The sequence below is a fragment of the Mixophyes fleayi genome, chromosome 8 (genome assembly GCF_038048845.1).
Source record: "Mixophyes fleayi isolate aMixFle1 chromosome 8, aMixFle1.hap1, whole genome shotgun sequence".
In the NCBI taxonomy this organism is placed as follows: Eukaryota; Metazoa; Chordata; class Amphibia; order Anura; family Limnodynastidae; genus Mixophyes; species Mixophyes fleayi.
The window spans coordinates 13,959,516-13,982,412 of NC_134409.1; the positions used below are offsets into that span (position 1 = coordinate 13,959,516).

The 22,897-nt window shown below is 40.1% G+C and overlaps 1 protein-coding gene across 1 annotated transcript in view; it reads left to right on the forward strand.

The window, feature by feature from the left end:
* The first annotated feature begins 7,744 nt into the window (after positions 1–7,744).
* The window catches only part of ST6GALNAC5 (ST6 N-acetylgalactosaminide alpha-2,6-sialyltransferase 5), a 106,699-nt gene continuing 91,546 nt past the window's right edge, over positions 7,745–22,897 (forward strand). Inside the window, exons 1-2 of the mRNA XM_075181936.1 lie at positions 7,745–8,052; positions 8,778–8,972. Coding sequence (XP_075038037.1) covers positions 8,038–8,052; positions 8,778–8,972 — 210 coding nt within the window. The 5' untranslated portion in view covers positions 7,745–8,037. The remainder of the gene's footprint in view (positions 8,053–8,777; positions 8,973–22,897) is intronic.

The window sequence follows — 22,897 nt, forward strand, 5'->3', positions numbered from 1 at the left end:
CTCACCTGGGACAATTGCTCACATCCCAGGTTGCTGACACTGACAGTTAGCGAGGACCTCTGCTGGTCAGGCTGCATAATGACCTTTGAGTTCCCAAGACTCTGGTGTACAGCTGGAAATAACACTATTACTGTCCAGGGGAGAGGGTGGGGGACAAAAGCTGAAAACCAATTTCAGATGGGTATATAGATATCATGTACTTTATTTTTAAATTTACACCAGGTTTTTTTTTTTTTTAATTCTTGGACGTTTCTATATCCAATATGTCACGGAGTGCCTCTGGAAAGTACTCCGCGTTGATGTAAGATCACAGATTTTATCATGCACCCCATAGATCTACACAGGAATTCCGCGATGTTTAGGTACCGCAGGAAATGAGCACACGAACATCACGGTGAATTCCCAGATTAAATTATTTTGTAAAGAAATGAAATTCTCAGACTTAGAAATTAAGTTTCTTTCCAAAACAATAGTCAACTTAGTCACTGATAACAATTATGTCCCATATATGTCTGTACTCCTTTATAAAACGACTTGTTTAAAAACATTGATAGAGTCACCAGTGCGCTTATAGGATGATTAGAGCAACCGAACAGACCAGTGTGACGCGACTATGGTAGGGAAATAAAATATATATATGAATCTTTTTGCCACACTCAATATAACTTCAGTTTAAAATGACTTGCACATGTCTAGCCCCTCTTGCTAACATATTAAATGGGGACATTTCTCTCCCCTTCTGTGCCTGGCTTAAAAAGCATCTTTTTTCTAAAATATAAACAATTTTAAATCCATTTCAAATGGATTGGAATAAATGTTTCCTGCTAAAGCCAAGGGTTTTAACAAACATTCTATGAGGCTCTTTAGTGCTGACGCTGAGCTTCACAATGAGTTGTTGGCCTGATAATTGTTTTGGAAAATGAGGTCTAGGATTTAGGCCATTTTCTCTTGAATGCAAATCCGAGAACTGATTAGCAAACAGGGTATAAAATGACGATATTGTTGACCTTTTTTAATATTTCAGAATGGGGTGAGGATCTAGTGCAGAATTAAGCAAGCTGTTGATCGTCAGCTGTTGGGACATGGGACTGCAATACACTAAAGATGTGAGTTTATCGACAACCTCCCTGGTTGTCAGAGGGACAGAAGTGCAAATATAGAGGAGAGCAGAGGAGTGAAATGAGTGATTGGACCAGTACCTGTATCTATTAAGGAGAAGAATTTTCTGAAAACATTTGCTTTGCCTTTTTTAACGGTAAAGACTAATATGTTCCTTTGTTTTGACATCCCTTTAAAGAACAAATTTACACTATATCTGACCAGACCAATTTCTAGTTTAATAGTATTTATAGTTTACACTAGGATTAAAGGAAAACTCCATAGCTATTTTTGTCAGCTTCATCATGAATACCTGTTCCCTGGAAATCCCCATAGTTACCACTAAATTGGTGCTTATGTTCTCCAAGATGTAAGAGATTTTCAAACTCCCACTACCTATAGCTTGCCCCATTGGGACTTACATAGGGTGCATGATATGCCAGGGGTAATACCTGAATACAGCATTACCTTCCCAAAGACAACTGTTCCTCGTGTCAATTTGGAGGAAGCCGTTTTAGAGACCTACGGCCAATACATCTAACAAAGTAAAATCAGTGCTTTTCTGTTGTACAACAAACATATAAACCTAGGTTGTATAATGTTGGTCAAACGTACTTAGTTTTCTTACTTTTAGGTGTATTTGACTATGGTCAAATGACTAGTGCATCCATTGTTAAAAATTGGTTGCACACAGACAGCAGCGATAAACTGGCCAGGGTTAGAGCTGGGTTGTAACCATTCTGAACTTAACAGCACAAAGTATTTCAGCCCCGGGTTCATGTGTAAGCAAGATTGATATCGAGAGGGAATAGTCAGCATACAGCCAATCAAAGCAACTATATCTTAGCAACAACAAGACAGAGTAGCAATGTGAGGCTCATGGCAAACTGGAGCAGGAGGACTGTGTTGTCAAATACACCTCTATAGGAAATAAAGTTCATGCATCCAACATGACAAATAGCGGACATTTGTACTAGCCAACCACTAACTCCAATAGCCTCCAGTCATACGTATCTTGTATTACCAGTATCTAAGTCAGTCCTAGGTTTCCAAATTCTGGTTAATATTAAAAAATAGGAGGTTTATTGCTCTTCTTATGGTGATAGGAGAGTGTTTTGTCAATAGAGAGCTTTAACTGTTTGTCTTTTGTCTTCAGATGCAGTGTCACACATAGAGTTGCTACCAGCATTTAAACATTTAAATTCCATAAATTGCCAGATCCCGTGATTAAGGCATATTCATATTCATAAATGTGGTCATGATTACTCCTAAAGATATGAGTACCTGTGAAGTCCCTGTGTGTAAGTAAACCATGGGTTAATATATCTCTATGTTACTTTGGAGGGTCTTGTCTTGTGTCACAAACAAGGAGTCCAAATGTCACAGATTAGGTTTCATTGCACCAACCCTTCATGCGGAAATATTTCAGAAATTCCTTTTTCCTAGAAAGGACCAGTGAGGTCACTGCAAGGACATTATATATTCATATAGAGAACACAATACAGCAAAGCACTTCCTTTTATAATCCATGTTTGAGGAGGTCACTGAGCATATGTGTAGTGGAAAGAGCCACATGAAATGTGTCAACTATAAATGCCAGCCTCATAGGAAAGCTATAGAAATAACGGATCTTCCCAAGGAATTCATCAGATATATTCATGTTTCATATGCATATGTGCATAAACTAATACTCTGTTTATTGTATGTAATTTTATATCTCTATTATGCTCCAGATGAGAGTGAACCTGATTATTGAATTCACTACTAAAAGTATGTGTTTGAACGATATGGGCTATAAAATAGTCATAAAATAAATTAAGATACCAGCACAGCTTCGCATCTTAGATTATAGGTAAAGGGGGTTTTGGGCAAAGAAGAGAATTTTTGAAAAACATGAAATTGCTGTTGACAGTTCTCAGTTTTTGGAGGTCAGATTACTACTGAGAAGCTGTCTACATTTTAGTCTTCTCCATACAACATATCACATAAAAGTAAGTTCAGTTTCTAATTTTATTACTGTTTAGTTTAATAAACTGTATGTTTGTATGTCATTTTGTTTTCATTTTTTTTGTACAAGCATTGTGACTTTCTTTGTCATATTAAACTTTATTTTATAATGTTCTGCCTTTGTGTTCTTGACAGATTCATGTGTCCAATCATTCAGATTCATAGTATTGTGCTTTTTTTTAATAAACTATACATAAAAGATAGAATATTACTTGGTTTACGCCAACACTAATTAAAATTAGGTTGCGATTGTATATTGGTATAAGTACAGAAGCTCCTAAAGACTTCCTCACGGTTTCAGCCCTGGAATTAAATCTTAGTGGCAGAAGTTGGAAGTTAATAGTGAGTGTGACATATCATTTTAGGGATCTTAGTTATTTTTAGACAGACCAGGTGGTTTCTCTTTGATTAACCCTCTCACACCCACACGCCAGGTATGTCCATCTGATACTTGTTGTGACACCAGAGGAAACAACCTAGCTAGGCGGTCAGTAAGGTGTTCTACTGGTAGAACACCAAGGTGTCATCACAGAATTCAGTATAAAATAGCAAGGTGGACTTTCCCTTTAGGAACATAAACTTACACATAACAAAAAAAAGCCTACACAGAAAAATATATTTCATTGTGATCCACTCTAGTACAGAGTTTCCCCACTGGGTTCAAGTACCCCCAAACAGGTTGTGTTTTGTGGATTCTGTCAGTGAGAAGTGACCCTAGTCTGTGTGTGTGTGTGTGTGTCTCTGTGTGTGTGTGTGTGTGTGTGTGTGTGTCTCTATGTGTGTGTGTGTGTGTGTGTGTGTGTGTCTCTGTGTGGGAATTTAGACTGTAAGCTCCAATGGGGCAGGGACTGATGTGAGTGAGTTCTCTGTACAGCGCTGCGGTATTAGTGGCGCTATATAAATAAATGATGATGATGATGATGATGAGAATGATTACTTACCCAGCCACATAGAATAACTCACCTGTGCATGCTTCAAGGAAGGCTTAAAACACAAATTTTAGGAGTAATTGAGGACCGGAGTTGGGAGAACCTGCTTTAGTGCATCCTGGCACCCCATGTTTGTAATCACGGTGTTGACCTGCTTTTACCCATAAATCAATTAAATTTTTTATTGCCAACTTTCATGTAAATATCACCTTACAAACAAGTGAAGAGTGATACTTTCATTTGAAGGTTTGCAGATCCTTTAACATCTGCAGATGGTGGAAACATTAAAAACATCACATCAATGTCCAACCTACTTACCAGTGGGAAGGCAGGGGGCATCTGCCCAACCTTCCCCCCCCCCCCCCTCCATCCCGGGGCCAGTCCATTAGTGAGCTATCTTGGACTTGGTCACTGACCTATCTGCACTTTTTTTCCTTTAAAATGTTCCTAATACACTTCTGAGCTGTCCCAATGTCATTCATTCAAACTTTTCTGTTTTTCTCCTATCTTGCTGTTCAGTGTAATCTTATTTAGGTGTTAGAGCGAGGAGACATTGCAACTGTTTTATTACATGTTACTTTTACATCCACTGCCACAAAAGTGTAACTGGAAGGTCCTAGATGAATCTCAATAAAAGAATAGGAAGAGGTTTCGTCTCTGGCCCCGTGGCAGAATTCAGGTCAGAAAAAAAGGTTAGATGTCCGCCCGTCAACAGCGGAGACCATTTTTCGCTTTCCAACACATGGCAGCTCGATTTACGAACCCTATCCTAAAAAACTAAGGGGTATATTTACTAAACTGTGGGTTTAAAAAAGTGGAGATGATGCCAACAGCAACCAATCAGATTCTAACTGTCATTTTGTAGAATGTAGTAAATAAATGATAATAACAATCTGATTGGTTGCTATAGGCAACATCTCCACTTTTTCAAACCCGCAGTTTAGTAAATATAACCTGAAGTCTTATTTTTACACTTCGCACTGCAAAGTGGGGCTCATATTCATGAATGAGCCTAATAGGAGGACAAATGCGTGCACTCTTACGGATGTCGCCATATTGGTCTAAAACCCACGTCAAAATAGATGCCTTTGCCCATAAGTTGGCGCACACACACATTTGTAGTTATATGAGGAGAGTATTTATTTTATAATACTTTAAATATACAATGTGTTGACTACATTGTCAAATAAAATGGCAACAAAACCACAATATGCATTTTTCAGGTCTATGCAGGTCTTAGAAACATAAAAGGTATAAAACAAACAAACAAACATGTCCATAATTTTTTCTGAAAGACAATCTGACAACAACGAGGCTTCGGTACCAGGTGTGCGAGGAGACGTCTCCAATGTGTTGTGTAGAGGGGAGATCTGGCATGGCTTATATATTGGAGAGGATTGTACGACAGCCAAAAGGAAAGAGCCTTCTCCTGAGCGGAGAATGATGAGCAGATTAGCTGAGCAGACAAGAAAGAGACAATGTTCTTAACAGGAGAGGAGAAAGCTGGCAGCACAAGCGTTAAAGTTGTTCTATTGTTTTGGCAAAAACATCTCATATTTCTGTTGCACTAGATGCAGGCAGCTAAACACCGATGCAAACCAGCGCTGGCAAGTATTGTATTATTTTTATTAATACAGTAGATATGCTAAAAATACAGGTTAGACTCTGTGCCATCACAATCCTTTCAAACTAGGCACAGGAGTGTACATTATTTCATAACACTATGCAATTATGAAATAGTCACAATGCATAGAAAAGAAAGGTGTAAAATGCCAGAACATTACTCATGCTAAAAATACATTTTTGTTTTGTAGAGCAAAACTCACTGAATAAATGTCTGAAAGATGCAGGATTTAATCGTTGTTGAATATTATTTTGCCATTATGGGTCCTTGCTGTATCTAAGCCTATGGGGGTTATTTCATGATGTCTACAGGGCCAGTGTTATGGCAGCGGCCATTCATATTAATACATGGAACTAGGAAAATAAAGCAGTGGTCCAGCTTCCGTCTATTAGCTACCCATAAAGGGCCTCATTTAGAGTCTGACGCAAAGTCCGTGTAAGAAGTGTAGGAGTGGGAGTGTGCCGCAGCTTGGTAGGGTATTATGAGTGGCAAACAACCCCAGTTGCGTCCAACTCTTAATACCCTATCGAGCTGCGAGCAGTTCCTGCAGCTGGCTAACCGCTTGCGCCACCTAATTCCTGCCGCACAGCTTTAGCCCTGTTTTGACGTGTGTTGCGTCTGCGTCTCACTGTGACTAGGATGTATTTACATGGTCACGCCTTCACAATTCCGCGTTCTTCCCATTCTCTCGTAGTGAGTCGCAAGTGTTAATTGCGTCCAAGATGCAGGCGGATTTGGTGCTTTCTGCACATGCGTGGTAGTGTTTTTTGGTTAGATGCACCTAAAACGGACTTTGCGTCCGACTCTAAATGAGATCCACAGTGTCTGACTTTTGGGGTAGGACCTCTCTCCTAAGACCACCCCCGCTGTTAGGGAGGAAGAGCAGAGCGTTTTATACCTGGGGCTCTAATCCACAGGAGATTTTGCCACCTGATTTTACAGGTGCTTCCTACCTGAGTGGAGCCAGGTGCTGCATTTAGCACATACCTCCCGTTCTAACTGCCTATATACTTTAGGACAGGTTCCAATGACCAAAAGCATCTGCTCCTCTTTCTGTGGGTCAGACCACTGGAATAAGGTAAGAAAGACTCCGAAAGATGTGATATATAGTGAGGGGTAGATAGTTAAATGTACATTCTGAATGCATATAGAAAGAAAACAAAAGTAACTTTCATTATCCCAAGACAAGAGCAGATTTACGCTGTGCGCTAACAGCGCAGGAGAACTGTAGCAGTGTAGCCACCTCTCTGACTTCCTAATGCAGCGCTAAGGGAAAGGACCGGACTGCATCAGCTCACCTGCGCTTAGAGATCTCAGCCTCCGATAACAGAATATTGTGGGTTCCCTGGAATTGGACACGTCGTAATGAATAGGGGGGTTGCCCAGGAAACAAATTCTAGCTTTAAGTGTAATTTTAAATGTAAATGACGTCAACTTACCACTTGCCCTGTAATCTGTATTATTAGTGTTTTATTGTTATGTTGTCATAGTATTTGATTGGCCATTTTTATCACTGTCATAACATCTATGCACTATTGTCTCACAAACATATTGGTCCTTTGAAATAACTGAAGCCACCAGTTCCCAGCATCCCTCAGACAGCATCATTTTGCACAAAGCAAACCAAACATTTATTATAACCCAGTGTTACAGTCATTGTAACTAGCTGGGGTCAGAGGATGGTGTATGATTTTACAAGCTGTGAAATAGTTCAAATTGATATCTACCTCTCATGGAAAGTCTTATTAAATTAAATCATTTTTCATGGCAATAGGAAAATAAAGCTCATCAATTTTTTTTTTGCCAATCATGTCGAACAGTTAATTCGGGGAGATTGGTCCCAGAATGAACTCCTGGGGATTAACACATCATTTAATTATATAAAAAGGTATTATTAACAATAATACATGCAGATTTATTTTTTAACAAGCCAGAAAGTCTTACAGTATATATATATATATATATATATATATATATATATATATATATATATATATATATTAAACACACAACCTGTGGATCTCCAGTCTCCGCGCACCCTACCAGCCTGATCTGACTTGATGCATTTCCTAGACTGAATCAGAGCTCTTGCATTCTGCATCAGGCTTGCAGACGGCTCTAGGACCCGCCGGACTCCGGCTGCCTCAGTGGTGTAGATGAGACACAGACCAAGAGGGTCCAGTTTAAATCTGTCTCTAATCTCTGCAACAGCAGCTCAGGCTCGGGAGGCTGTTCTCCCTGCCTCCCCCTCAACTGCCTCTCCCAGCCTCCCCCTTCCCTAAAAGAGATGTCAGAGCTCCTCTACAATGGAAGCTGCAGATAGGATAGAGTCGGCTACCTAGCTGGGGACGTCTGATCTTTCCTGGTGAGAGGCACAAAATGAAGACACTGCAAGTAAGTCAATTATTGCAATTAATTGTATAATCCTGTTTGGGGAGCAGGGTGTCTGGGAGGGAGGAGGGGGGGGGGTACTGAGCGCTGCTAAGCACCTATAGTGTTAAAACTTTCCTAAACAACACGTTTCTAGTGTCATGAATACAAACAATAGGGTGCAGGGGTGATCATCTTAGGTTTAGGTAACGGGGGAGCACATAGAGTGCACCTTTATAAAGACTCAGGCTAAGATGTTTCTCCATCTGTTGTGGCACTACAAATACCAGCATTCCCTGTCAGCCAAAAGCTGACATGGCATGCTGGTGTTTGTTGTTCCACAATAGCTGGCGAAACCTCTTAGCCTGAGTCTTTATAAAGGTGCAAGTTAATTCACACTTGAAAACTTATAGATGTAGACTGGTGAGATCCCTGTCTGATCTATGTCTCCATCATCCCAGGGAATGAACTTAATGCTGCAACACTGAGGCGGGTAGAGAACAGGGGGGTCAGTCATGTTGGGGTCATCAGGGGGTATTAGACCTGCTTGATCTAATACCTACCTGTAAGGGCAGATTTGCTCTGACACTGCAGGTGCATCCTGTACTAGGAGTTTAGGGTCACCCTAGGATGGGTGCACAGTGGGGATGGTTAGGGTCCCTCATCTTAGTACATGGGAGCACTGTACAGGTGTATGTCATATAGATGTGTTGTGTGATAGACAGTGACTGTCATCCCTCTGTGTACAGCTCCATGGGCTGGCCGTACTGCTAGCTCTCAGCACCATGTGTACCAGCCTGCTGATCATGTACAACAACATGGGCACCGAGAAGGAGCAGAGCCCACAGCAATCGTCCACCGTCAGCAGTGAGAGCAAGACCAGCTCCAGGGAGTACACCCCAAGCCCTGTCCTGGAGGGTTACATCAGTGTCTCTGACCACAAGGTAAGAAGGAGCCATGGTCATCCCAGACTGGCAGTCTGCATGGTAGCATCTCATGGTGATTAATGACCCTCACTGGCACTTTTGGAGGAGGGGGCAACAGTTACCAGCACTGGATCTGTGTAGCAGCACTGATTGGTGACATGCTGAGTAACTTGCCCATGTGCCTCTATACTCGCCCCCAGCACAGGTCAGTGGTCCTAGCCTGCGTATGTGATGGGGGGGAGGGCTGCAATGAGGGGGAGATGTTTACAGGAGCCGGTGGCCTTTAACTGTAAGGCCAATGCTGCATTAAATCTCAGCATTACAGAAGCAGCCTAATCTCCCTGACAGATCAGTGTAAAAATCAACAGGGAGCTTCCCAATGTCATGTTATGCTGCCTGCTCTTATTTGATTTCCCCGAACCTCCTTTTTTGTGCTGACCCCGGGGACCACCTACACTTGTTATTCAGTTTGACAGCTTTTTGTACAGAAGCCAGGGGGAGGCTGGGAGTTAATGCAAACCTCTATTCCTGTTAATTATGTAAAAAAATAACAGAAATGTAGCATTGTGTTCTCTCTTCAACGTAAAAGCTTTGCACCACTGTTACATGTAATGATAGTTGAATAATGCATCGTTACACATAATAGGGTGGTTTTTCTATTGAGGGGGTGATTTATTAGTGTTGAAATACTCCGATTGCAATAAGATACAAGAATAAGTAACTATATTTATATTATCATCATCTCTTTATTATCAGATAATATTTTAGCTACTGTTCTAGGGAAGGAATATAGTTGTATGCGTGTGTGTATATATGTGTGTGCATATATATATATATATATATATATATATATATATATATATATATATTATGTGAGAGAATTGTTGAAACAGTTTTCTTTTTTAAATGTTCATTATGAATTACTTACAGTACAGAGATAAGTCCCATATTGCACATTATATTAGATAGCAAGCTTTTACAACAGTTAGTAAACCAATTAAAGTTTGTGTCTACAAGAAAAAACAACCAACTAACTAAAGCACTTTGAGTCCTATTGGAAGATGAGTGATGTGTAAATAAATTTATTGTTAATGGGAGTTGGGCAAGGAAATAAGGTTACATTTAGTTTCTTGCTTTTATCTAGGATTGGAATATTGTGTGGGTGAGGAGGAGTAATGAGCGGTCGCCTGGTCTGATCCCAAATAGTTTTGTGTACTTCCATGTATTCACTATAGGATGATTTATATGGCAGTATAGAGACAATAGCAGTACAAGACAGCAATTATATCACCCAGCACTTTTAGGGGGGAGCAAATCTTATTCCTCAGACCTGTGTTGGTGTTATCACATCTCTGACACTTGTTTTTACTTGTGTCACATTTAGCACTGTTGCCCAGAAAGTTTGAGGGCATTTCACACGTGTATGTATATGGTGGTACCGCAGAGTCTGATGGGGGTGTTAATAAGTGTATTGATTAATCCAACTGCAGCCAGAGTTTTATGTAAATATTTTTTTTTTGTTCAAAATTTAAAGCTCAGTGTTTAGATGTAGCGGATCCATGGATTCTCCTTCCTATAGAAGCTATGTCATTGACAAGTGCTGTGATTTGGACAAAGCACATATTCAGTAATGTAATGTCACCAATGGTCTATAACTCAGACAGCCAATAGGACATTTGCTTTCATTAGTCATATACATACAAACTATGTGATTGGCTGTTACAGCATAATATTCTATCTGCATCATGTTATTAACTTCAGATGATATTAGGACTGTTCTAGTTCACAGGGAAACTTTCAGTTCGTGCTGTAGTATTATTGCTTCTAACGCTTTATGTATTGATAGGCTGCATTGTTATAACACAGTGCAAAGTCTGTGATTAGGGGATCGATCCTATATTGCAGCATGTGCAGCCGTAATGTGAGTGCTTGTGATCAACTCATTGGATTACCACCATTGACCTGAGAGTACCATCCATGCTAAAAGTCCCTAGTGTATGGTATAAGGGATCTGGCTGCTTGGCCTAAGCTTAAAGGGTAGTGATCTCCATTGGTAATTAAATGTGAGTATAGAGTGCATTTTTTTTTTCCAGACACAAATTGGGTGACCAGTTGTTGTGTGTGGTGTGTTTTTTGTTTTGTTTTGTTTTTTTATTATTATTATTATTATTATTATTATTATTATTTTTTTTTTTTTTATTTTTTTTTTAAATATATATTTTAAATATTAGCCAAGCATGAGAAAACAAGTTGGATGTATGATCATTTCATATAGAGGTATGTTGGCCCCTTAGTTTTCCTGCACTAGCATGATAGAAGCCTCTGATCACTACCATGTGCTTCAGCACAATCCTGTTCCTTCCACTATATAACACTTAGGGGTATTTTTACTAAACTGCGGGTTTGAAAAAGTGGAGATGTTGCCTATAGCAACCAATCAGATTCTAGCTGTTATTTTGTAGAATGTACTAAATAAATAACTAGAATCTGATTGGTTGCCATAGGCAACATCTCCACTTTTTCAAACCCCTTGTAAATATAACCCTTGGTCTGTGACTTCCCTCTTTCCTCCATTATTCTCCTCCTATCCTAGCACTGCTCTGTTAAGGCTGGGTACACACTACAGTGTTTTCGGACAATTATTGTGTCAATAAAACAATAAACGACCGATTGGGCCGATATCACTATTAGTGTGTACTGCGCAACGATGAACATTTATCGTTCCAGAGCTCATCGTATCCTTGAACGAAATTTTTAAACCAGGCAAAAAACCTCATTCATTGCTGGAACAATGTGGTTCCGATTCTGCAGTGTGTATGATGCACTCATCAGCAGGATCTCCATAGAGTTTACAGAGTCATGATCTCTTCAGTCGATGGTTATAGCTGGGTACACACTACAGAATTTTCCACCAACTTTTTATGCCGAGCGATTTTACATGCGATCGATGGTTTGATCGCTCGGCCCATGGACTGCATACACACTACCCTTGTTTAGGACGATAAAGGGAAGAGCGGACGTCCCTTTAGCGACTTTTTACAGCCATCTTGCTGTGAGCAATGACTGTAATTTCATACTCACTGTTGTGGATCGGTCGGAAGTTTATACACACTACTCGGAAACGAGATTGGTAACGAAAATATTAAATGGTGCGACCAACCAAATGAGGTGACAATCGTCCATTTGGGCAGACTTTCAACCATCGTGTCACTACACACACTGACCCGACTTTTGAACGAGCGGTTGTATGTGGGCTGATTGAGCCGATTATTGGACGAAAACCGTGTAGTGTGTACCCAGCTTAAGGAAGATGATGAGCTCAGATCTAAATGTTGATCAGGACTGTCAGTCGTTGGTAAGGTCATTATAGATAACACATCGGGACAACATTTCTGTAGTGTGTACCCAGCTAACAGTCCTCCCTAATGTAATCAAAGGAGTGGACAGGTCATTTATCTTCTGAAATACTCTGTGCTGTTTGGAACATTCCGATGAGGTGATTGGATACAGGTTGTTCTATTCCTGCCTGTTCAAATCTCCGGAAATCCTGGAAAAGCAGAAGTTGAACATTGAGTACAAAACTGTGCTTAGACCTCAGACTCAAATGCACATTGAGATACTGCAGAACTACATAGAGTAAAAAAAAAATGTAGTTTTGAAAACTTTTTTGCATTTATCTGCATGTAATAAGTAATGTTGTTACAGTAATTTCTTATTAAAAGCCAATCTTCCCGCAATAGAGCCAAACCGTACTACTTACATTGCTTATGTTTCTTATAAATACTTTTCTGCATTGCTGATAAATTCCCCAACAGAAAATAAATACAATTATCTGCCTTCCTGTGCAAAGGTAAGCCTATATTACAGCTGTTTGTAGCCAGCACCCTTGTGTATATGTTTAGAATATTTGAGCTGATGTGTATCAAGTTATCTTACAAGATAATTTTCTTCTCACTTCCTTATTAGCTGCAATAACTAAAACTTTTGTTTGTTTTTACTTGTATTGCAACAATGTTGCTGTACACAGCAAACAATATAGTGCTTCAGAGATGTTGAAACATTGTCTTTATTGTCATTATATATATAATGATACAGAATGTGACACAAATCCTTATAGATCTAACCATGTTTTTTAACAGCATATATTACATAGAGATGTCTAAAGCTCAGCCCTGTGTAGAATATTGTTTGAGGCATAATATAGTTTGGTGATGGGCACAGATGGCCCTAGAGTTGCATGTGGCCCTCCGAGCCCTCACCTGCGGCCCCCAGCTCCTTCCTGCTTTATGGTCAGATGTGATTGTTATAACTTGTAACACTTGTTTTGAAACGCCTGCTGATGTATTATTACAGATACAGCCAGGTCCGGACAGTGACACAATTTTAAAAATGTTTTGCTCTGCACCCCTCCACAATGGATTTGAAATTAAACATTTAGGAATTGCAACAATGTTTATACACAGTCCCCTATTATCAGGGGCTCAAATGATACTGAACAAATTAACATAATCCTATATAAAATTTTCATTTTTAATACTTTGTCGCAAGTCCTTTGCAGGCAATGACTGACTGTAGTCTGGAAGCCACGGACATCACCAGATGCTGGGTTTCCTCCTTTGTTATACTTTTCCAGGCCTTTAACGCTCCTGTCTTCAGTTCGTGAGTCTTTCTGACATTAGTTTTGTCTTCAGTAAGTGAAATTCCTGCTCGTCCAGGTGATGGACTCGGCCATTGCAGAATATTCCACTTCTTTGCCTTCAAACTCCTGGGTTGCTTGCTCAATATGCTTTGGGTCATTGTGAAGCGCGGTCCAATCAACTATGCTGAATCTGAGAGACTATCCCAATACACTTCAGAACTCATCCGACTACTCCTGTCACGTTATCAGTAGTTCTTAGTGACCTGGTGCCATTGGAAGCCATGTGTGCCCATGACATGACACCGCCTCCACCGTGTATTACTGATGAGGTACGCTTCAGATTATGCGCCTACCCAAGACTTCTCCATACTTTTGTTCTTCCCATCATTCTGGTACAGGTTGATCTTGGCTTCATCTGTCCAAAGTTGCTTTTCCAGGGCGGTCCTGACTTTTTTTAGATTTTTTTGTTTGTTTATGGACAAAGTCTAATCTGGTGCTTTTATTCTTGAGGCTTGTGGATGGTTTGCACTCTGTACTTGCTCTCGTGAAGTCTTCTCTTTATGGTAGACTTGGATAATGCTATGCCTACCTCCTGGAGAGTGTTCTTCACTTGGCTGAATGTTGTGAACGGGTTCTTCTTTACCATGGAAAGGATCCTGTGATCCACCACTGTTGTCTTCTGTGGACGTCCAGGACTTTTTGTGTTGCTCCCCTGTAGGTTCTTATATACTTCTCAGAATGTACCAAGCAGTTGATTTGGCCATCTCTCTCATAGATGTTTTTTGTTTTTGCAGCCTATGGATGGTCTGTTCCATTTGTATTGAGAGCTCCTTTGACCGCTTGTTGTAGATTCAAAGCAACAGCTTCTAAATACAAATACCACTCACGGAACCAACTCCAGGGGGTAAATGTGTCAAGCTGAGAGTTTTCCGGCGGGTTTGAAAAACCAATCAGATTCTAGCTATCATTTATTTAGTACATTCTACAAAATGATAGCTAGAATCTGATTGGTTGCTATAGGCAACATCTCCAATTTTCAAACCCACCGGAAAACTCTCAGCTTGATACATTTACCCCCAGACCTTTCTCCTGCTCAGTCCATGAAGGTCTAATGAAGGAATAGCCCCCACCTGTCCATCAAACCGCTTTTGTCCAATTAGTTTTGGTCCCTTGAAAGTGGTGGGTACATATTAGGCATCTGTAAATCCTAAACTCTTCCTCCGATTTGGATGCGAATACTCTCAAACTAAAGCTGATAGCCTGCACTTTAGGGCCATATTCATTATATAACTAACATGAATATGTTTTGGCAAATGGCTCAAATAACAAATTGTGTCAGTGTCCAAATATATATGGATCTAAATGTCGGTGTCTTTCTTTGATTTAAATGTATTGTTTTAACTAATCACTGAGAGTAAGGGTAATATGTGGCCCTTTTAGAAGGTTGTCGGGCCGCCCATGTGGCCCCTGAGGAGTATCAGGCTGCCCATCTCAGATGGGAATGAAGTGACTGGGGAGAAGCTGAATAACTTTATCTTCAATATCCAAATTATCGTTGGAAGCTCATTTTAGCTTCTACCGATAATTTGGGACTAGAGTGTTTTTTTTTATTTTTCGGTCATCAGTCACTATGGCTGCGAAATGCGTCTGTTGTCTACAGTGAGTGGAGTCGGCCTTTTTGTGAGCAGAAGCCACATTCCATGAGAAACTGAGTCTTCGGTAATGTCACTAGTTTCCAGTGAGTTTATTGGCTGTGTTATCTTGAGTTTTGGTGGGTCATTGTGAAGCGCCGTCCAATCAACTATGCTGAATCTGAGAGCATTTACCAATACATTTCAGAATTCATCCGGCTATTCCTGTCACATTATCAGTAGTTATTGCTTTATTGTCAGTTGTGTTTGTTATGATTAATAAAAGATACAGACTGAAGACAGTTTGCGCAAAGACCCTGATTTTATTTTGCATAACCTAATTAAAAGGTGTGGTAGCTTATACCATGATAATGGCATGGCCACACCCCTAGAGTGCTGCTTAGCGCTGCAAATTTAGATACACCCCCTGCCACCCCTAACACACACACACACGTGTGAGACACATGTCGGGTCTGTCCCACTGAAATCGGGACAGTAGGGAGGCGTGGTGCAGACAGTAGCAGTGGCGGTGTATACCCCCCACTTCCACCACTGTGTGCATTGGTTCAGGTTTATTGGCAAGTGGCTAATGAGCACATTTATGACATTTTTAATCTATTTATTTTCTGCTTTGTTACTAAGGTTGGTTATTTACTTCATAACTGGATGGATTCCCATATATAAATGATGTGATTTGGAACATTAAGCTGATGTAAGATGAAGTTGCTGGTAGCTGCAGTTTTATGAATAGAACAGAAGAGTCTGCAGATTATGACACCGGTCCTGGTACTCCGAGATCCTCACATAATACAGCCAACGGTCCTCCAGCCTTGAAATACTACTTTTGATATATAATTTATATTGTGCACAAAAACTTATTTGCTGCTTTCTGCTACCACTCATTTTAATGCAGCATTGTCAAAAAAAATATTCCGTGAGATAAAAATTAGTTTATTGGGCCACGTGCATCAATTTCTATTTAGGATTTATATCTTTTACTCACTAATTGGAAAGGAATTTCGAAGTATTATTACATATGGTTCTCCAGGTCCGGCGCTACCATTAGGCCAATATAGGGGGAGCCTAAAACACAGAATGAGTGACAGAATGTCACCCGGTGTTTTTTTAATGGTCCAGCAGCGCCCCCACATGGAGTGTTGGCCGTTGACATGCGGAGAAGTGGCTGGCGGTTTCTGACCTGTTAAACAGTAGTCTGTTGCTGCTACTCAGTGATTGGTGATTGGGTCTGGGTTACGATGACACCCCAGCAACACTCTCCAATACTGAATATCAGTGGATGCTCCTCCCACTTACTGATGAAAGCAGCGGGGTTTGGCGCCACCCCCGAGGTAGAAGGCGGAGGATACATATGATAGGTAGATCTGTATGGAGAAACTTTTAAAATATATATATATATATATATTTACACACAAATAAAGGTGGCGCCAAATTCCAATAAAGTCCCAATATAGTTTGTGAATAGCACCCAAACACTTCTAATGTACAAGAGGCAGCAGTGTTGCCATCATCTGGATGGTAGGTCCGGCACGGGTATTCTAAAAAAAGAAGAAAGCAAAGCGCCTGATGGTGTAGTATTTCTGGAACTATAGCCAAAAATAAAGGGTAATGGTATATATGCATATTGGATATTTTCTTGACAAAATGTGTTAAAGTTGTGATCTTCACAAGTTGTACCTGGATACTTCTCAGGACTCCACACCATGTGTAGAAGACATATAAAAAACGCAACTGGGTAATATTGAGTGATTCCCAGCAACAAACACCCCGTGGGTGTATTTAGGTGTACCAAATGAAATTCTTGAAATTCTTTTCACCTCATAGAAATGAAGTGAAAAGGATTTCAAGAGATGGTGTGAAGTCCTGGATAATACTCAGGTACAGTGTGTGAAGGTCGCAACTTCTATAGACCTAACCAAGGATTGTCCGGTAAAAAGGCCCTTAAGAGATTTGAATATCGCTACAAATAAGCAAATTTCATCTGGTACGTTTTTCATTTTTGGCTATAGTTCCAGAAATACTACACCATCAGGTGCTTTTCTTTCTTCTTTTTTAAAATATATATTATATTATATTCTATTATAGTCATGTGTAAGGGCTCTGTGGCGTAAATCATACTTTCCTACACTCCCGGAATTTCCGGGAGTCCTTCCAGAAGAGTAGACATCCTCCCGGACGGTGGTGGAGTTTGAGCATGCCCATGAATTTGGGCATGTTCTAGCAGGGGGCGGGGCCATGCTGACACAATGGCTTCACCATGCTGCCTTGTACACCTGTCGAAGGGGAGGTTTGAAAAGTGTTCAAGTATGGTGTAAATAGCTGAGTAAATAAAACTGTTGTATGTTTATTGTATCCCTTAAGTATGCCTCTTTGGCCATCTGAAATGTTAGACTGTTCTTTTCATATCAACTAGATTTAGCACTGTTCACTTCCACTATTGTACTTGGTTGATCCATGAAAAGGTGAAAAGTTCACTTTAAATCCATTTCCTATTTTTCTTCATATAAGAGCAACCATCCTTACTCATAATTACTATTGAATTCCGTCTCAAGTCAACATTTCAATATGACAATAATTTGAGAAACCTGGACTCCAGCAGCACTGCCGCCATTTTGTCGGAGCCCAAGCCTTGGATTTCACAGGCTGATGGTAACTTGCACACAGTGATATCCTCTGGTAAAGCAGGATTTGTATTATTCCATGTTGCTGCTCTCTAACAGAGACCCTTACTATCGTTTGGACAGCGTGGCAGCTGTGCTTATATGTTGTGCAACAGCTAAATTATGGAATCTAAAAAGAAATAAACATGTTTTACTCTATAAACACAACAGGAAAGTTGTTTATCATTCGGTTGTTTAACCGAAGTTGCCAGAACAAACAGCATGGGATACGAAGTGGTGCAGATGTCGTCCAGTTTGATCCAGACAAATGTTAGCAGTTGCAGGATGAGAGAGCCGCGTTTTCAGTTACAAATGCCAAATAAGTACAGTGTGTGCTCACTTGCCAAGAGAATGAGTGTTTTGATAAATGTTCTATAATATTAAAATATTTGAACATTGCAATCATGAACTATTCATAGCCTGGACTGTGCAAGTAACCAAGGGTCATCCAGATAGCATGGTGGCACACTGGCTACCATCGCTGCTTCACAGCGCTGTGTGTGTGTGTGTTTTTAGTTTTTTTGTTTGTCTTGCAAAAGTGAATGCAGCTTCTGGATTAAGGCCACATAAAGGGACACAGTGCATAACAAAAAGGGGAGGTGGGAAATGCCCTAAGCAATCGACTTATTTGATAAAGGCGGTGGTAATCGCTTTCACGATTACCATTAATCCGACATCGACAAGCCCTACAAAGAAAATCAGAATTTCTGAAAACCAATTGGAAAATAAACAGACTTACCTTGAAGCAGACGCTGGAGATCTCCGATTGGATCACCATGCTGACAGCAAGTTATTCCGATTGGACAAGTGTTCGCCACTGCAGCTTAACGTCATCGCGACGTCTGTCAATAGAAATTTAAAGCGTGATCCAATCGGAGATCTCCAGCGTCTGCTTCAAGGTAAGTCTGTTTATTTTCCAATTGGTTTTCAGAAATTCTGATTTTCTTTGTAGGACTTGTAGATGTCAGATTTTTCCTCATCGGTACAGTGTACCCAACCCCAGACAGGAGATGAGTCTTCAATGTATCTCCTGTCTGATGGCAGAACAAAGACCTCTTAACATAAATACATTCTCACAAGTAAATGTGGTATGTGGTCTATTATTTATGTTCAGTTATTATCTTTAAACTATTTGAACATTGCATTATGACTGATTTTGAATCTTGGCAATAAATGTGTTTTTTTTTACAATGTGTTGTTCTGTTTATACCTAGAAAGGCAAAACCTACGACACAGACGAGAGACGAGGAGTTGGTTGGAGGGATAAACTGGGGCCTCAATTGAACATTATTTCAGTCAGCCATGCCAAAATATTTTGTGGTTAGGATATATGTTTTTCTTAAATTTTTATTAATTTATTTTTAAATGTGTAAACAGACATTTTGACTAGTATACACTAAAATGGCGGGAGATTCAGTTCAGCGCGAGGCGTCTCGAATGTCCACGAAGACGCATCGCGCTGATGTTATGACAGAAATTTGCGCCCATATTTTTCTTCTCGTATCCCATAAAGTTGCGCAGAAGACTGAGCGGAGATTTCTACCGTAACAGCTGACAATAGGCGCAACTGAACATCAAGGTTAGATTGTACAAACCCTATTCTCAGCAATGGCAATATGCGACCTAGAGGGGTTGTCCACTTTTGGACAACTCTAACAGTAAGTCCCTCCCCTAGGACACCCCCATGTATTAATCCTGAGGTCCAGAATGTGCTGTGTATACATTGTGAGCTGCTGCCACTCATACATACATATGGGACCTCATTTAGAGTCGGACGCAAAGTCCGTGTAAGAAGTGTAGGAGTGGGAGTGTGCCGCAGCTTGGTAGGGTATTGCGAGTGGCAAGAAACCCTAGTTGTGTCCCACTCTTAATACCCTATCGAGCTGCGAGCAGTTCCTACAGCTAGCTAACGCTTGCGCCACCTAATTCCTGCCGCACAGCTTTAGCCCTGTTTTGACGTGTGTTGCGTCTGCGCCTCACTGCGACTAGGATGTATTTACATGGTCACGCCTTCACAATTCCGCATTCCTCCCATTCTCTCGTAGTGAGTCGCAAGCTGTCGCAAGTGTTAATTGTGTCCAAGATGCAGGCGGATTCGGTGCTTTCTGCACATGTGTGGTAGTGTTTTTTTTAGTTGGATGCGCCTAAAACGGACTTTGCGTCCGACTCTAAATGAGATTCATGAACTCCATCTGTGAATAGAGCATCTCTATCTTCTAAATTGATAACATTGCCGTCTATTCACAGAACTTAGAGGCTACAGCTGTATAAATCAGCAAAACAATTCTGCATCTTTCAAGATTTGTAGTTTCAGGGTTTCTTAATAAACTTAAGAACCAAAAGGAGGAAGTTAAAAAAAATATATGCTCAAAATAGCTTCTTTTTTATTATTATATTATACTTTTTTTTATTTTATTTTTATTTTATTATGCCCTTAAGATTTATATTAAAAAAACCTTCTATTTTACCCAGTAACGATTTGTGAACAGAATCTCTCTGCAGGAAATTCACTCGCCTCTGTTGCCTGTATATTGTTATGAATGTGTGGTACACGGAGCATGTAACGTGTATTGAAATTTCATTGCATCATTTGAATTTCTACATATTATCCTTTTACTAACTTTTCCTTTTAGAGTAATAGCTCTACCTAAAAGTAAAAAAATAGCTTTGGCTGGTGTTCAATGAGGCAAAGAAATCCCCTAATTTGTACCTTCCTCGTCTGTGTGGGGTGGTGCGCCTCTTTCTCTCACCCTACACTCCATACCTACCAACTGTTCCCTGTATCCTTCTAATTTTGTACTAAATATTAACCAATGGCATGCACTAATTCTGCGTTAACACCTGACGCTTATTAGCCCCACCCCTTCTCAGACCCACAGGGAGGGGGAGGAGCTAACAAGCTGATGGAGGCCAACTTAAAACTGGGGTTGCATGACGATGCTAGGGGGGTGCGAGAGGACCAATCTGTTCACCACTTTTGGTGGGAATGCAGATTTTATGAGTAGTGACAGGAGGTAATACACATTATTTAATAGTAATTTAATTTCCATGGGTCTACTTCCTTTTTCCAATGATCAGCCATTAGGATAAGTAGATATAGATTTTTATTTTCTTTATATATCCCTTCATTTATTAAATGATATGACCATTATAATACCTGAGGTAAAATAGAAAGCCAGAGACATTCTCACAGTTCAGAGGGGACCTTTTTCTGGATCTGATTTATGTATAATTCAATGCAATCCAGACATTTTAAACTAAACATTAAGATTATAGCTGAGAATATGGCAACATTCCGAAGGAATTCATTATTTTGCAGTAATAATTATATGAATGACATTCTCGATGTACCCTTCTCCTCAGGTCATTGCTTTAGTATAAAAATACGAGACACGTGTATTTTAAAAGCGATTGATGACTTGTCACACTTTATGGAGATTTTATCGCTAAAACAGGCAATCTAGCTCTTTCCCTGACATAAGAACATGACCTAGAAGCAGTTATGCTAATTGTGGAATTGGTGCAAGGTTCTGTTACATTCTTAATAAGCAGAGTTTAGAGAAAACACACTGGAAGCGGGGAGCAAGTCGTCCAACCTGTAAGGAAGTCGTTATGCTTGACCCTATCAACTGCTACCTGGAAATGATACAAAACAAGTAACAATCAATTTCATCTTTATGTAACCAGATTCCGTTTTAATAGTTGCCAGCTTTTATTTTAATTATTTACTGGCTTATTTAAACGTTCTCCAAAAGGCTCCTGCTGTGATAAGAAGCGGCTGTCATGAGCTCACAATCCATGTGTGTGTTCTTAATAATGATACACAACCTGACATTTATTTAATTATTCAGCGGCAAAACAACAGTTACCTTCTGAATTGGAGAACATAAATCTCATACTGTGTAATATCAAAAGAATTCATTGATTACAAATAAAATAAACAAAGCACTATTGACGGTATAGTGTTCTCCCCTTCTTTTAAGATAACTTATTGCCCCAGGGTCTATTTAAATCTAACTTCAGATGTCACATAATTAATTGACTGGAGTCCACCTGTGTATAATTTTAAAGTCTTCCAGTTGATTTAAAAATTAATACTCCTGTCTGTAAGAGCTACCATGTTTGGTTACTGCATTTATAAACATCTTCATCATGAAGATCAAAGAACATTCTAAGCAATTCTGAGAAAAACGTAGGGAAAAAGCAGCAATCAGAGGGAGGAAATAACTCCCCTGGAGCACTGTCAAATTCATCCATGGCAGAGATGGACAGGCGGGGGATTGTCCAGGGGGCAATAGTAGCCTGGGCACATCATCAATCTGTACTGTGAAAACCATTATAGAACACAATCATGATATCCAGACAAGAGTTTTCCAGAAAGAGAGTGTGGGACACCCTCATAGCAAATTGGTATCATCATCATCATCATCATCTATTTATATAGCGCCACTAATTCCGCAGCGCTGTACAGAGAACTCGCTCACATCAGTCCCTGCCCCATTGGAGCTTACGGTCTAAAATCTCTAACACACACACATACAGATGGACAGAGAGAGACTAGGGTCAATCTGTTAAGAGCCAATTAACCTACTAGTATGTTTTTGGAATATGGGGGGAATCCGGAGCACCTGGAGGAAACCCACGCAAACACGGGGAGAACATACAAACTCCTCACAGATAAGGCCATGGTGAGGAATTGAACTCATGACCCCAGCGCTGTGAGGGAGAAGTGCTAACCACTGAGCCACCGTGCTGCCTAAGGTGGTTTAGTGGTTAGCTTTTTACCTTCTTACCTACCTGATATTAAAACTGACCCCAAGATAAATGATCACAAACCTATTCCTTTCTCCACTCACTGTATCCCCTCATACCCCTGGAACGGTGCTTCAACTAAAAGTGCTGAAAATAATTTTGAATTTATTAGTTCATAAACTAAATGTGACACTACTACTGTTGTCATGGAATATAATGGGAGACCATTACGAAACCTTATTC